We start from the raw sequence: 14,163 nt of genomic DNA on the forward strand, positions 1-14,163 counted from the left end.
ACTCTAACCTGAAGAAATCCTTGATGTTCGAGAAAAGATTCTCAGGAACAGAATTCTGAGAGAATTATTGGTCAAATGGAAGTTCTATCCTTTTGAAGATGTCACCTAGGAGAAAGAAGCCGATCTGTTGCGAGATTACCCCCAGTTTGCGAGATGAGGACATCTTGCATTTTTCAAGTGGGAGAGAATGTAAGATTCCTCCCCAGCCTCTCAAGATGTCCAGCATCTTCCCCCTGTAATCAAATCTCTCTTAAAAAATATAAAAGATCTTGTTTCTACCTATTTTGACCTAGAGAGAGAAAATATTCTAGAGAGAGAATATTCAGATTTTGAATATTTTTGGATGAAAAAATATCTCTTCTTATTAAAATAAGTTCCCCTGAACCAGAAGGTCAAAAAGATTTTTAGAAGGTGCATTAGAAATCAAGAATAATCTGTTCAAGAGGCCTTATCCTAGGGGTCTAGATTTTCAAAAAAGTTCAAATTAAGGTTTTGAGGGGCCAATCAAATTCATACAAATGTGTGGAGAAGATAAATAGAAGAAATAAAAAAAATCCCCCCAAAAATGAGTAAATACTCACATACGATGAAAGAGTGGACTGACCAAAGAAAAAGCTAAAAGAATGGATTTTTGACACCTCACAATGCCTCATGAATGAGGCGCCTACGTCACATGTGTAATGGAGTTTTAAATCTTAAAAAGTTGAGATATTTCATCTCTCCTCTCTCCTAATTCAAGTCTAGTTCCAAAAAGTAAGCTAAACTGACCTAAAAATGGTCAAAAAATTGACCAAACTGAATTGAAAAATTCTAGAATCAGTTTGCTTAGTTAGGAGCTCACTTTTTCCTATAAATAGAAGCCTCTCCCTTTGTTGAAAAATAATAGTGTTTATGCATTGTTACTCTACTCCTCCCAAGAGCCAAGAGCTGTGAATTTCTTAATAATTCACTGGTTTTTTACCTTTTCCTCTTCTAAAGATTGGTGGCCACTCTTGTTACAAAAAAGAGTAGAACCCTCAAACCATCAAGCCAAAGGAAAGCTCCCAAGAATTTATGTAAGTTAGAAATCTTATATTTTTCTTTATTCTTTTTATGCTTTCTAATTTTTGTGTTGTTTGAAGTGATAAATGGATGCTATGCCTTGTGGAAAGGCTTTCCCCCTCTCTCATTCTTAAAATCAGCCCTTCTTTATCCTAGTTAAGTGAACTAATAGTTGGAATTAAACTTTCATATTATTTCTCATTTAGAAGTGAAAATTGTTTAGTTTAGAATGCTTAAAATAAGTAAAAATAAGTAAGAAAATTTAAAAAATGTTCAGCCATACAAAGGAGGTTATGGCAAAAATTTTAAAAAATTTAGAAATAAGTATTATCTCTTATTATTCTAAAAGAGTAATCCCTATCGTTTCTATATTCTAAAAGTGTCATTTTCATGCATAGAAGATGCATATTGATTATTATTTTTATGCATAAAAGAATAAATTTTTTTATTATGAAAGTGTTACTTTCATCAAAATGGATTTTTATGCATAAAAGAATAATTTTTTTTATTATGAAAGTGTTACTTTCATCAAAATAAATTTTTATGCATAAAAGAATAATTTTTTTAATGAAATTGTTACTTTCATCAAAATGAATTTTTATGCATAAAAGAATAAATTTTTTTATTTATGAAAGTGTTACTTTCATCAAAAATGAATTTTTATGCATAAAAAAATAAATTTTTTAATTATGAAAGTGTTACTTTCATCAAAATGGATTTTTATGTATAAAAGAATAATTTTTTTAATTATGAAAGTGTTACTTTCATCAAAATGGATTTCTATGCATAAAAGAATAATTTTTTATTATTATGAAAGTGTTACTTTCATCAAAATAGATTTTTACGCATAAAAGAGTAATTTTTTTAATTATAAAAGTGTTACTTTCATCATTATTGATTTTTATGCATAAAATAATGCATAAAAGAAATTTTTTTATTGTAAAATTGTTTCTTTCACTAATATCGATTTTTATGCATAAAAGGATGCATAAAAGAATTTTATTTTTATATCAAAATAAGAGTTCTCTTTAATCCTATGCCTAATTCCCTTGAAAATTGATAAATGATTAAGTAAATACTCTGTGAAAGAAAATCCTACCGTTTCATATTCTCTAAGATGACAACAATGAGAAAATTCAATGAAACTATCGAAATCAAAATTTTAGATAAATGATTCCTCATAGGAATTCGTGATTAGTTTTAAATTCAGTAAAGTAGTAATTGAAAATATTTTCCTTTGATAAAGATAGTTCAAGAAGAACCTTTCCAGACTCAAAACCTGAATCAGACTATGACCAAGACATAACTCCTTCGTCAATTTCAAGAAATGACGATGTGACCAGTCGCATAATCTACACTCAAATCACCCACCGATTCTGAAACTAAGTTGAGACCTTTGATTTTGATCTGAGGATTAAGAATTCAGAATTCGAGGAATTCTGCTTGGAAATCCAGACTGTGATCTAGAAGTCTTGGGATACGAAATTAAGATATACTCATTGTATTCAAAAGAAAATAAAAACTAAAAACTTGCATAGAAACCCTGTTTTCTTAAAGAATTGTCTTACGCCAGAATGATGGAGGGAGCATTTGGTATATGTGTTTTCTAAGGGAAGTTCGGTTGCAACAGCTGGCGAGGAGTGTTCAAAGGACAGCTCACGCGGCAAAGCCTGTCCAAGTCTTGACCAGCCTCAGTATGGTTAAAATGGTGCGCTTCCGGTACGATGGACGAGGGCCGACGAAGCGGTCCCTGAGTGAAGTGCCAGGACACCTAAGGAGGATCCTGGAGGGTTCTGACCAGGTGATGCACAGGCTCGCGGTACCGAGGACACCCATGCGTATGTTGAGTAAGATATTGTATGATGGACCAATGTTTATGGTAATCTATTACTGGATCTCGTTGTTGACCCGCTGGTCTCAACGGAGAGTCCATAGTGATCCTCTTTTGTGAGAAACAAAGACTCAATGGAAATTTTGAGTTATGACATGTGTAACCACCAATAATTATTTGTCAATGGATTGTTTTATAAGTTAAAGTTTAAAGAGGAGTGTGTGCGTATCTGTATTCTAAAGCAAAAGTTAAGAAAGGCATTCAATTATGGGTGGGTGAGTACTTGTCTGGTTCTACTATTCCAATGGTTGGGCGGTGGCTAACCTATGGGCCGGATGGGGTTAGGCTAGAATCAGTAGAGTTTTAAAACAATAAAATTGATTAATAGAAATACGCTTAGAACTCGAGTAGTTAATTAGAATCTTGAAGACTTCTCTAAAGAATAAATCAACGGCTGTGCCTGATTCAATCAAGAAAAAAGCATTGATTCCTTCAAGTTAAGTCTGTAATAGTTTCCCTTCTATCTGGTTTATTCAGATGAAGGTTAGTTCAGTATATTGACCTCGTTAGAAAAATCCATTAAGAAAATAAAAATGGTGTAATCGTCCCTGCTTTCTGGGCATGGAAAATTTTTTGATTTTGGTTTTCGAAATGACCACCAGCCTAGTCTCGTGCCCGGACATTCGAGGGCGAGGCCCCGAGTGTGAGAAACCCTGCCCCGCACAACAGGAAGCAGAGGTTAAACAGGGATTGGCACAAGGTACCATGTGATAAGAAGAGAGCTTTGCTATGCCCTTTTCACAAAAGAAAATGTCGCTTGATGGAATACTCTTATGCCTTCTTATGCTTCTTGCACATGAACGTGCAATTAACAGATGAAGAATGTACAGAGCCGCATGCAACAAATGAAAGTGAAGACACTATTTCTCGTCAGGCTAGTCCTACCGTTGAGGATGTTGCTGAAGAGGAGGACACTCCTCATGTGATTGAGGAGTTCAATGTTGAAGAAGAGAGGAAGCTCAGTTCGGCGGTTGATATTGAGGCAGTTAGAGAACAAAACAGTGATATAGGTCAGCTTGTGATTGAATCAGATGACTCCTCCCCCATTCCAACGCCATTACTTCCCTCCTACCAAGTAGGAGATTCAGAGTATATATTGCTGACAGACATACAACATGTATTTAACTTAAGGGAGGACCATTGCATAGCTTTCATAGCCCAAAATCTGGAGGTCGATGACAATTTTGTAGATGATGATGGGATAGATAAGTACTTACTAGTGGATAGCCATGTGAAAGACACCGAGTTCCTATCTGCTGCAGCAACACTAAAGATGATCTATGCTGATGCCCTTAAATATGAAGGAAAAGATGCCACAGAGGAAGAGCTACAAGAAGCAAGGGAAAGACTGAATATTACCAACATGAGAGGGTTTAGGGATGTGCCAAATAAGTCGGCGAAAACCGTTCCTAGTTCGAGCACTAATTTATGGCAAGACGCCTTGCTTGAAGCAGATGAGAACCAAGAGGTTAGTTTTTTTTTTGTTGTGGATTTGGCTTTATCAACTTTGTCCTGAAATGTTTGGTGATGTTGTTTCTGGCTAATGCTCCTTTATTTTTTCAGTTGAAAATATATGAAGACACATTCCTCAAACGTGCTTCAGGCAAGCGTATGGCGGGATTGAGCCACGATTCGACACTAGGAACATATATATATCGCCTAAAATTCCCTCAAATTGTGATATTTCACGCTAGCTTCTCCAAGGACAATGCAAGTTTTCCTCTGATGGCGATAAAGACTCTATCCAGGTATTTAGGTGGCTATCACTTAAGGCTGAATACAAACAAGGCAATACTTATGGAGCGGCAAGCAGCTATTCGAATTTTTGGAGAGGAACCTGGAGTATATTCGTTGAGATGTAAATATTATTTAACATATGCTGCTTACGGGTTGGCATGTGAAATCACAGATCCTAATCTGTTGAGTGATTGCGGGAAGAAGCATCTTCTTAGAACAGCAAGGCCAAAGGTCCCTGTTGTGCCATTGATAGAGGATGAAGAAGATGATGCAGAAACTTCATCAAAAAAGGCTCGGTTGGGGGAAGTCTCTGCTCCAGATTAACAGATTTAGATTGTTCCAGTTGCTAAGAAGTTTCTTCATATTTCTCAATACTCTTCTTGCTTACCATTAAAAACTATGAAATGTATATATATTGGAAACATTTATATGGGACATAGATGAAAGCTCTTGTTCTTTTAAAATCTTTCACAGTTACATCATTGTTTTACAATATGTATTTCAATGATCAATTTTCTTCCACACTCTGCCCTGTCTTTGTCGTCGTCTTAGCCATTCAGCATGATTCTGCTTTCCCTGTGAAGAGACATATATTGAACGTCTCCGTTCAGCCTGAACCTTTCTTATTGCACATGACACAGCTGATTCAGACTGTTTGATCTTCACACGAGCCCTCACTTGAATCCGCCTATACCACCACTGACATAGTTGCTTCATGGGATTACTTTTCTTCATTCCTCCTCCATGTTGAGTGACCCTTTGATAGGCACAACGTGCTTGCCAATGAGATCTTTCCATGCCTTGGGTAGACCAAATCCCACGGCTTCCAAACTCTTCCGCAAAAAAGGTTTCATGTGCATGCAAAATGTGCTACAAATGCTCAACAACAACAAGACATTTAGTATCGTACAATATTTTTTGAACAACAAAAAAAACTCAAAGCTGTAGGTTTTCAAGTAATAACCATGTATTGTGTCAAGTTTGTCGCACCCCATGCCTTTTCATAGCTAGTGTAGAACTCTGTCACAACTGCCTCAAATTTCTCAACATCCCCATCTTCAAACCTTGCTTTTTGCAACAAAGGTGCAAGGCGATCAAGTGCCAACCACGCTTTGGCCTTTGCCACCCTTGCTTGTCTTGAAGAGCCTCGATCAGGTACAGCTGCATAAAGCTTCCTCCACACCTCAAAATCTGTACCCAGATGACCTCTCTGGGTATGATTAGATAAGAACTTTCTGGCTTTTGCACCTCCAAAACATGGTTTGCTGGAACATTTCCGGTCTTCCCTGATCTTCTCAAGTCCTTCTCAATCTTCACTTGACCACAATGTAAACCTGCATCTGAAAGCACTTGCTCTATTTTTTTATTAGTTCTTTCACTCTACTGCTGGTTTCATATTCCATGAAAATTCTATGTACATATAGACTAGTTTCTCAATTATTCTAACCAGCGCATGCAAAACACAAATATGAACTCTGATCAAAGAAATAGGAAGAATTGGATCCCAATTAGGATCCACTCCTGGAGCATCACGATTTGGGGCTTCACGCCTATTACTGATTACATTTAGGCATTTCCATTCTCTCTCTTTTCCTCCTTTGGAGACACCTCGTTCGGTCATGCAATACAGGCAAGGATACTTGGCCATTGCTACTTGGGAAATACCAAACATACATTTCAAGGTTTTAAGATCTGCAGCCAGGTGCCATTCAACCTCATATTCACCATATCCTTCTATATAAAGCTTTTCGCCATTCGACTGCTGCTGGATAGTGGAAGCTCAGTCTGGTTGAAGTACCACTTTAGAATTTCATGGGTCTCTGTTGGAACCTGTTAACAACAACAGTTAGATTGTCTACAACATCATAACAAGAGGATAGCAACATAATATTCTTTTTTTAAAAATGGATAGCACGTCACCTCAAATGCAGCTAGCCACCAAATCTCATTTTCGGATTGTACACTAAAGTGCTTCTCATCAGCATTACTGATACTTGCATCCAAAGCTCTATTCATTAACCCTTTCCAGCTTCTGTCCTTTGATCACCTCACTCTCATCAAGTTTTAAAACAAATTTCAACCTTCCATTGCACTCATGTACACTGATGTCATAAAATTTCACCATAGCCATTTGTAATTTCAGAACATCCATGATGAAATTGTTGAACTCTGTAAGCTCTATGATTTTCTGTTCCCCGCTCTTTTTAGTCACTGTCAATGTACTAGACACGTGACAAGGCTCTCCAACAAGTTCGACCATTCCCAAGTTGAGAATATTTCGAGCTTTGTTCACGTGAAATGGTTTTGGAATAGGAATTACTGTTTTTTTTCCAAGCTTACAATTGAAACCCTCTTTAACTTTATTAAACAACATCCTGTAAGACTTTGTGCTTATACCAGCCATGTCACATATACCTTGTGCATCTGCAGGCGTGAATGCTTCACTCACCTCCTGCAAGGATTGCTTTGCTATGTCTGATCGAAGTCTTGCAAACTTAGGATGCTGTATTGCTGACTCCACGATGTCTTTTGTCAGAACTTTGTCAAATATATCAGAACCTTGCTCTTTTGGACCCACAACATCTGTGACCATCCTGAAGCAACAACGATAGCTATTTCAGTCCACCATTCATCTAACTATACCACCCCAAAAGCATCATGAACTCACACTTTAACCAAAAAAAACCAAAGATATTACACTTATCTCCCGTGAAGAAGATTGCTTCATTAAAACCAAAAGACATCACTAAATAATACCTCCTTGTCCATCAAACAAACTTGTTGGTATCCTGGATGAACCAAAATGTACAGAGTACTTGTAAGCACAACCCTCACTTGAAAAAGGTAAGAAATGGGATTGTTATTCATGCACAAGCAGGTATAGCGCATGAAGAACAAATACTTTTCCATCCTTTTTCAAAACTTGCCGCCTTGAGAAGAAGAGAAAATCAAAAACCTCCCGCTCAAAACAATTCGGATTTGGAGTGGTTGTGGTTGTGGAGTCGGGAAGACAATGAGGGAGACAATGCAAGATGATGGGTTGCAGGGACGAAGTTCGGTTCAAGTTTGGTTAGCAAAGTTGGCTTCGTTACATTCAAAAGTGTAATGAAGAAAGAGAGTGGTGTCTTTTTTCAATAAAATAAGGCACCATAGTGAAAATAAAAAACTATACTTAAGATGCATTGTTTTGAATTAAAAAACACCCTACATGTCAGTTAATGGAATAAAGAACTCAAAAATGACGCACGGACCCTCCAATATTATATGTGGATTTATTGGCTTGCTTTGTCCACATCACCATCCCAAGGGATCTCTTACAAGGCCCCTTTTTGAGTCCAAATTTTCCCTAATGAGTGAGGAGAATTATGTATGCAGATGCAGAGCATATACAGCCATCAGAGAGAGATATCCCATTTTATTCAGAGAGCCACATTCCCTACGCCAGATCTTTGAGACAACAGACCAACGCATACTGGGGAGATTCATTCTAGACATACAGCGTCACAGAGAGACATCATTACAGGCTCAGACAGCTCCAGAGGGGGGACGACAGACACAGATTACTACATTTTTGCAGAGATCCACCCCCCTCCTAGTCCCTACACAGCAGGGAATTACTCTCCAGAGAGCAGAGACACTCAGAGCCCGGCCACAGGAGACAGAGGACACCTGGCTTTCGGACACCACGCCTATACCAGAGAGAGATGACAGAGATCAGAGCTTAGTTTCACAGAGAGGGTGCGGAGCGACTGGCTCGCTTCAGAGCAGACCGGACACCCCCTTCATTGATGTATACCATTTTATACCCCCAGTATGGTACAGGATGGAGCTAGCTAGGTTGCATATCATGATTGTATACTCCATGCATATAGCTTTGCATTCTCCTAGTAGTAGAGCTCCATCCCCTCCCCCACTCATTGTACTTATTGCAAACCCAGATTCATCTTTTTAGTTCAGTACTTTTTCATTTTGTTGGGATGACAGAGGATACCCCACACAGGTACACTGACTTGTCTCATAGGCCGAGTTCGGTCTTTTGGAAGACGTTAATAAAATCTTTCTTCCTTTCTTCCTTTCTTTCTCTCTCCCTCTTCACCCAGTCTTCATCAGGCGCCAACTTTTCCTCACTTTCTCGTCAGTTTGCTGGCTGTACAGAAGGGGGTAAACAGGCTGATCAGTTTTGCTGGCCGTAAAGGAGGATCAGCAGTCGGGCTGATACATAAATATATCTCTCCTCTCCCTCTACACTGGTAGTACAGAGATTCAGCCGCCAACAGGGCCTGTCCGTACAGTCGTACAGGGACAGTACAGGCCACACGTGTGAAGCATAACCGGCCAGCCTTCAGGACAGATTTGGACCAGATTTTAAGGACAGTTTTGAGGGCTGTTTTTGAACTATCTTTGCACAGATCTTGGGAGATCTTTGTGCATTGTGGACTTATCGAAGTACTGTGGCAGGCCGTACAGTGGTACAGTGGCTAGGCAGGACTTCTCTCCCCTTTTTTGCTCAGGTTGTTCAGTGGTACAGCAACTGGGTCAAATCAGGGACTGTTTTTGGAGAAACAAGATTGTGCTTTGATTCGTGTGCAAGTGTTTGCTGAGGAAGTTTGTGGAAAGATCTCGTGGTGTTCACACCCGCACCTTGGTATTTTGTAAAGCTTCTCAATCAATAAAGAAGTTCCTATGGGGGGGCGGCCGTCCGGCTCAGTGTTGTGTTTCTTCTAGCATAGTTTGTGGTCATTTTCGATGTGTTTTCACATCTTTGTTTGGCATCCGAAGTGTCTGTCCATCGATCCGGGTTCCAGTCCGGTTTCACGCACCGTCTAGAAAATGGGTGTTTTCAAATACCTGGCAGATTCGGCAGGGGATCCCTTTCAAGATCACAAGACACGGTGTAGATTTTTAAGAAGACTTGCTTGATGGAGCACAATTTTCAAAGCCAGTATCCAGCACTTCTCTGAATTTCAAAACCCATAATTCGATTTCAACAACGTTAATGGCTCCAGAAGGCCCTAGGAAAGCATCCTGGCGTGTCAAGCAGCCTTCACAAACTTTTGCCCAATGCCATGCCACGCCTCTTGTTGCACTAACACCACTACCGAGATAAAAATACAAGGGTTCACAGGTCTAGGCTTGAAGAAGGCTTGAAGGAGACTCTCCAACACAATAACATGGAGAAGATATTGTTCTAGTGAAGGTTTGCAGGACATCAAAGATGCATGCCTCTTTCCTTGCAGAATATACTGCTGATATCGGCACACTGTATAGACCCAGGAGAGACCAATACAGGGAGTTGCGGAGAAACCAGATCCTCCAGTAGTAAGCATAGTTCTTTCCCAGAAACATCCACCAGACTTAATGTTGAAGTTATAATAGGTGTCGCATACTATGTACATTGTGTATTGCTGATGTAAATTGAAAACAGAGAAACCAGACTTTACAAGAGGGAGGCTTTTCCTCCAAATGAAAAATGTTAGCTATCACTACCCCAGTATTGCGATGTATTACATATGCACAAATGCCATTCTCACCATAAGCCGTTGATTCGCCACGATTTCCAAGATAGAAGACCAAGATATATTGGCCATACTAAAATCCCCCTGTCAGCCACAGATGTGACGGATCGTAGCAAGCCTGTAGTTGATGTTTTGTAGGCCAGGGACTTCTTTTAAGATTGGCTTGCCAATGAACCCCTGCCCCCTAAATGAGAAATGAGGTCAAGGAAAGCTAACAATGAATCAGCTCCAAACTGCTGGTTTAGATGAAGCTTCGAGGGCACCACAAAACTGTCTGTATTGTGTTCTCTCTAGGCAACCCATTGACATTGATGATGAGTTCCATACTTTCATCAAAACTGCACAATCGAAAGCTGTGTTACATAGTGACACATTAAATCATAGTAAAGTGATCAAACATTTCAAACAGAAGGTAAAGAGCAGCTGAGAGTTACTTGACCTAGGACTGACATGATTTGCAATCGTATCTCAGGCTGGCTAAGCCAAATAATCCAAAGAATCAAACTGGCATTCCTATAAGCCACCTCGACGTGGCACATATAGTTCACGCTTGCTCCGCTTTTGCTTCATGTCTGTATATGCCTGAACCACCACTTCCGACGCTTCATCATTAGTACTAGCACCACTGTCATGTAACATGCTTGACAAGTGTGCATGTGCTCCATAAGACACCTGTGGAGAGCCATGGAAACCAAAATCAAAACCTCCAAATTTAGTTATAGAAGGTGTTTTGCACATCACGGCATCTGGAGAAGACTTGAGGACACCCTTGTTGTCTAAAGCTTTGGGAGGAGGTCCCAAAATGGATTCTTTATAGTTGTTCTGTGGACCCAATCTTTCCCATACACTCTTTCTTACAGGGGTTTCATTAGAAGAATGATCTTGCAACACTTCAGAGAAGGCCTTATCTTTTGGCTGGCCATCACCATCCTTAGCACAATGATATCTTGACCCTTTATCCCAATTGGTATCTTTACAAGTTGACTTTTCAGCTTTGAAGCTTGCTGCAGCAACAAAACCAGCATGATTGCGACTGTCAGCTCTGTATAGTGGACTGGCTAAAACACCACCTCTATCTCCTTCCACTTTCATTTGCAAATAATCATATGTATCAGGCAAATCATCCACAATATCCCCCCACTTCCCCAGCAGGGGTGTAGTGCAAAACGCACTCCCCTCCAATGGCAAAGGACTCAGTTGAGGCTGTGGATTTTGTGTACAACCAAATCGTGTAGAATCAGATTGAGACCTCAAATTTTCTTGGAAATTGTCCTGACTGCCTGTACAGTCTTCAACAGCATTCCATCTCCTACCTAATCCTTGAAAGTCTGGTTGAGAATAACCCGATGCCTGATAAGCAGGAGAACAGAACATGACTTGAGGCATGTTCAAGTCTTTTATCATTGCCTGAAAAGGTGAGGGAGGTCCTTTGACACTGTTCCTACTTTGAGATTCCATCTTCTTTTTGCTCCCTTCAGCACTAGCGGCAACCTTTTGTTTCCCCTTGATATCAGATTGTGATCTTGAAACATTTAACTGTGGAATTTGGAAACTAGCCTGCAGGTTCATTGAAAGGTTATCAGAATCATCAGTGGACTGCTGTTTCCTGTAAGAAGTGTCAAGTGGTACGGCAACAGACTGCTGTCTCGTGTAAGCGCCAAGTGAAGCAGCCTTTTGAGAGCTTGCAGTGCTAGAATGTAACAGTGAGCTTGGAGTCCTAACATCACCAACATGTTCTTCATAATGGTTTGATTTGTCAATGTGAGTGTGACCAGCATAACTGCTAAAATGCACGGGTGGTGAGGGACTCTTGTGCAACCATGAGCTAGATCTGTGCACAATTCCATTATTATCTGCTTGCTCAAAAAACCTTCCCTTTCTTTCCACACTGTTATCAAACCCTTTGTCAGCTTTTCCTTGAGCTTGGAAATATTTTGTAGGGAAAGAAGCTTGTGACCAGCAACTTCTATCTGCTTGTGGAAAATATTTGTCATTGCCTCTGTAAAGTGTCTCACCGAAACCGGCCTGCCTTTTGCTGACAGCTGGTGAACTACCAAGTAATGGCATAAGATCCTGAAAAGGGTGGCTTATGCCTGGACTTTTGCTTGATCCAAAGCCTGAACTACTATCAAAAGATCCCAGGCTTATCTGCTCATTTTGCTTCTGTCCTCTTGTCAAGTCCGAATCATCTGAAAATTCAATGTGCCTCAGTTTCTTCTGTGTGTCAAAAGTGACCTTAATACCCATACCAGGTGTGGATTGTTCAGCTTGAGACTCTATATAATGTACATAACGCTCTCCAGAAGTGCCTCTTACTACTGTCAGCGTACCTTCATCTTTTCCTAAATTAGGTGACCCAACAAAAGGAAAGTGAGGCTCTGAAACTGAACTTGTGGAGCTATCAGGTGAAGTATTCATCATATAGGTGGCAGACTGGGGATTAAAAAAATCTGATTCCCCCAAATTGTTTTGCTCATGTGAACCAGCAGTAAGAGAATCTCGGGCAACAGGGGGACGATAGATTGACACAGATGATAGTTGTTTGCCTCGACCAGTTTTTCCATGTTTTTCTCCCGATGAATCCTCCCCTTGTGAAAAAAATGGTTTACCTTGCTCGTTGCTTTCATAGGGGAAATCTCTAAGCTGTGGAGACCAATTCTTAGGTTGAGGCAGCAAAGCTTTCTTGTTTCTTGTGGAATGCTTCTGCTGCGATTCCTTCATATGTCTGTCAGGTCTATGGTCATTTGATCCTCTCTGTTTGGTGAAGTCAGTCCTGAGCTGCCTCTTTTCTACTAAGTTGGGTTTGTGTTCCTGAATATACGAATTTAACTGATGTAAGTTTAAATGCTATGTCAAAGGGAAGTAAAAATATGAAGGATCAAACCCTTTTTGAAGCAAAATTATCAAAAGAGCGACAACAAAAAATGAATCTAGATGGAAGACTTCTCAATTTCAAAACCATGACCAAGCATCCCAGGCCATACAGCCCTTGAATATAGAAAGGACCTTATTATCACGTACTCATGGGGGATTACTGCATTTCAACCAGCATGTCCAACTCCCTTGATGCAGATAGACTTTAAAGTCAACCCACACTGTATACTCATACTTCAGGAACCCTCCCACATCCATTTGTGTTTGAGAATAGTTACTACACTATCTGGAGATCGTAATTTCAAAGAATGAATTCCAAAACTTATGAAGCTTAATGCATCACTCACTAACTCAACACTTGGCTACTTCTTAAGAGAAATACCTGAATCAAGTGAAATTCTATGGCAACCTTTGGCTAAAGAGCAGATAGATTCACTATTCGGACTCAAGGTCTCATGTGTATGTGTGAATGAATTCCAAAACTTATAGAAGCTTAATGAATCTACTTGGCCGAAAGAAATAGCTCTCAATCATGTGCGTAGTAGGTATGATGCCTCTATGTCCTACATACAGAGGAGCATGGCACTCATCCATAACCTTTTGTCTCATGTTTGACACAACACATAGGCAGTTATCCTTCATGAGATACTCCTCTTTGATTACATACGAGGCACGTGCATGTCCATATATGCCCAAAATCAGCATATGTATGGTACAACTCACGCAAAGCGCCATGTGAAGCAAGTGACACTGCAACCACATATGGCTTTCTTGCCACCACATTCTTCTTTCATGGAGTGTGCATAATCTGAAAATGACACATGGAAAAGAAGTTTGCCATCCTCGTATGCTGCGGAAGGAACTGTCCTTCTACTGCACTAGCAAGACAAGTTGAGCAGTATGGCAAGGAGCTTGACTAAACCAAACCTCGGTCCAATAATTCGGTTACTTGTTTCATGATTTCTTCTTCTTGTGCTCTGCTTACCCTATATGCGGGTTTATTTGGCGGCGATCTACCTGGCACCAAATCAATGCTGTAATCCTCCGGTCTCTCAACAGGTAACTCTCTTGGCAATCCATCTACAAAACAATCCTTGTATGCAT

General features: G+C 39.8%; 1 protein-coding gene across 6 annotated transcripts in view; it reads right to left on the reverse strand.

The window, feature by feature from the left end:
* Positions 1 to 10,001: 10,001 nt before the first annotated feature.
* Positions 10,002 to 14,163, reverse strand: part of LOC147612471 (uncharacterized) — a 67,311-nt gene continuing 63,149 nt past the window's right edge. For 2 of the 6 annotated variants that reach the window (XM_086783091.1, XM_086783087.1), the window contains exons 3-4: positions 10,620 to 12,996; positions 10,002 to 10,523 (exon numbers count right to left, since the gene is read on the reverse strand). In XM_086783091.1, the coding sequence (XP_086639217.1) occupies positions 10,699 to 12,996 (2,298 nt within the window). In that variant the 3' untranslated portion in view covers positions 10,002 to 10,523; positions 10,620 to 10,698. The remainder of the gene's footprint in view (positions 10,524 to 10,619; positions 12,997 to 14,163) is intronic. The other 4 variants (XM_086783092.1, XM_086783089.1, XM_086783090.1 and 1 more) reach the window with 2 other exon arrangements.

Source organism: Cibotium barometz, chromosome 45, assembly GCF_041138505.1.
Source record: "Cibotium barometz isolate CiBa-2024 chromosome 45, ASM4113850v1, whole genome shotgun sequence".
NCBI classification, from domain to species: domain Eukaryota; kingdom Viridiplantae; phylum Streptophyta; class Polypodiopsida; order Cyatheales; family Cibotiaceae; genus Cibotium; species Cibotium barometz.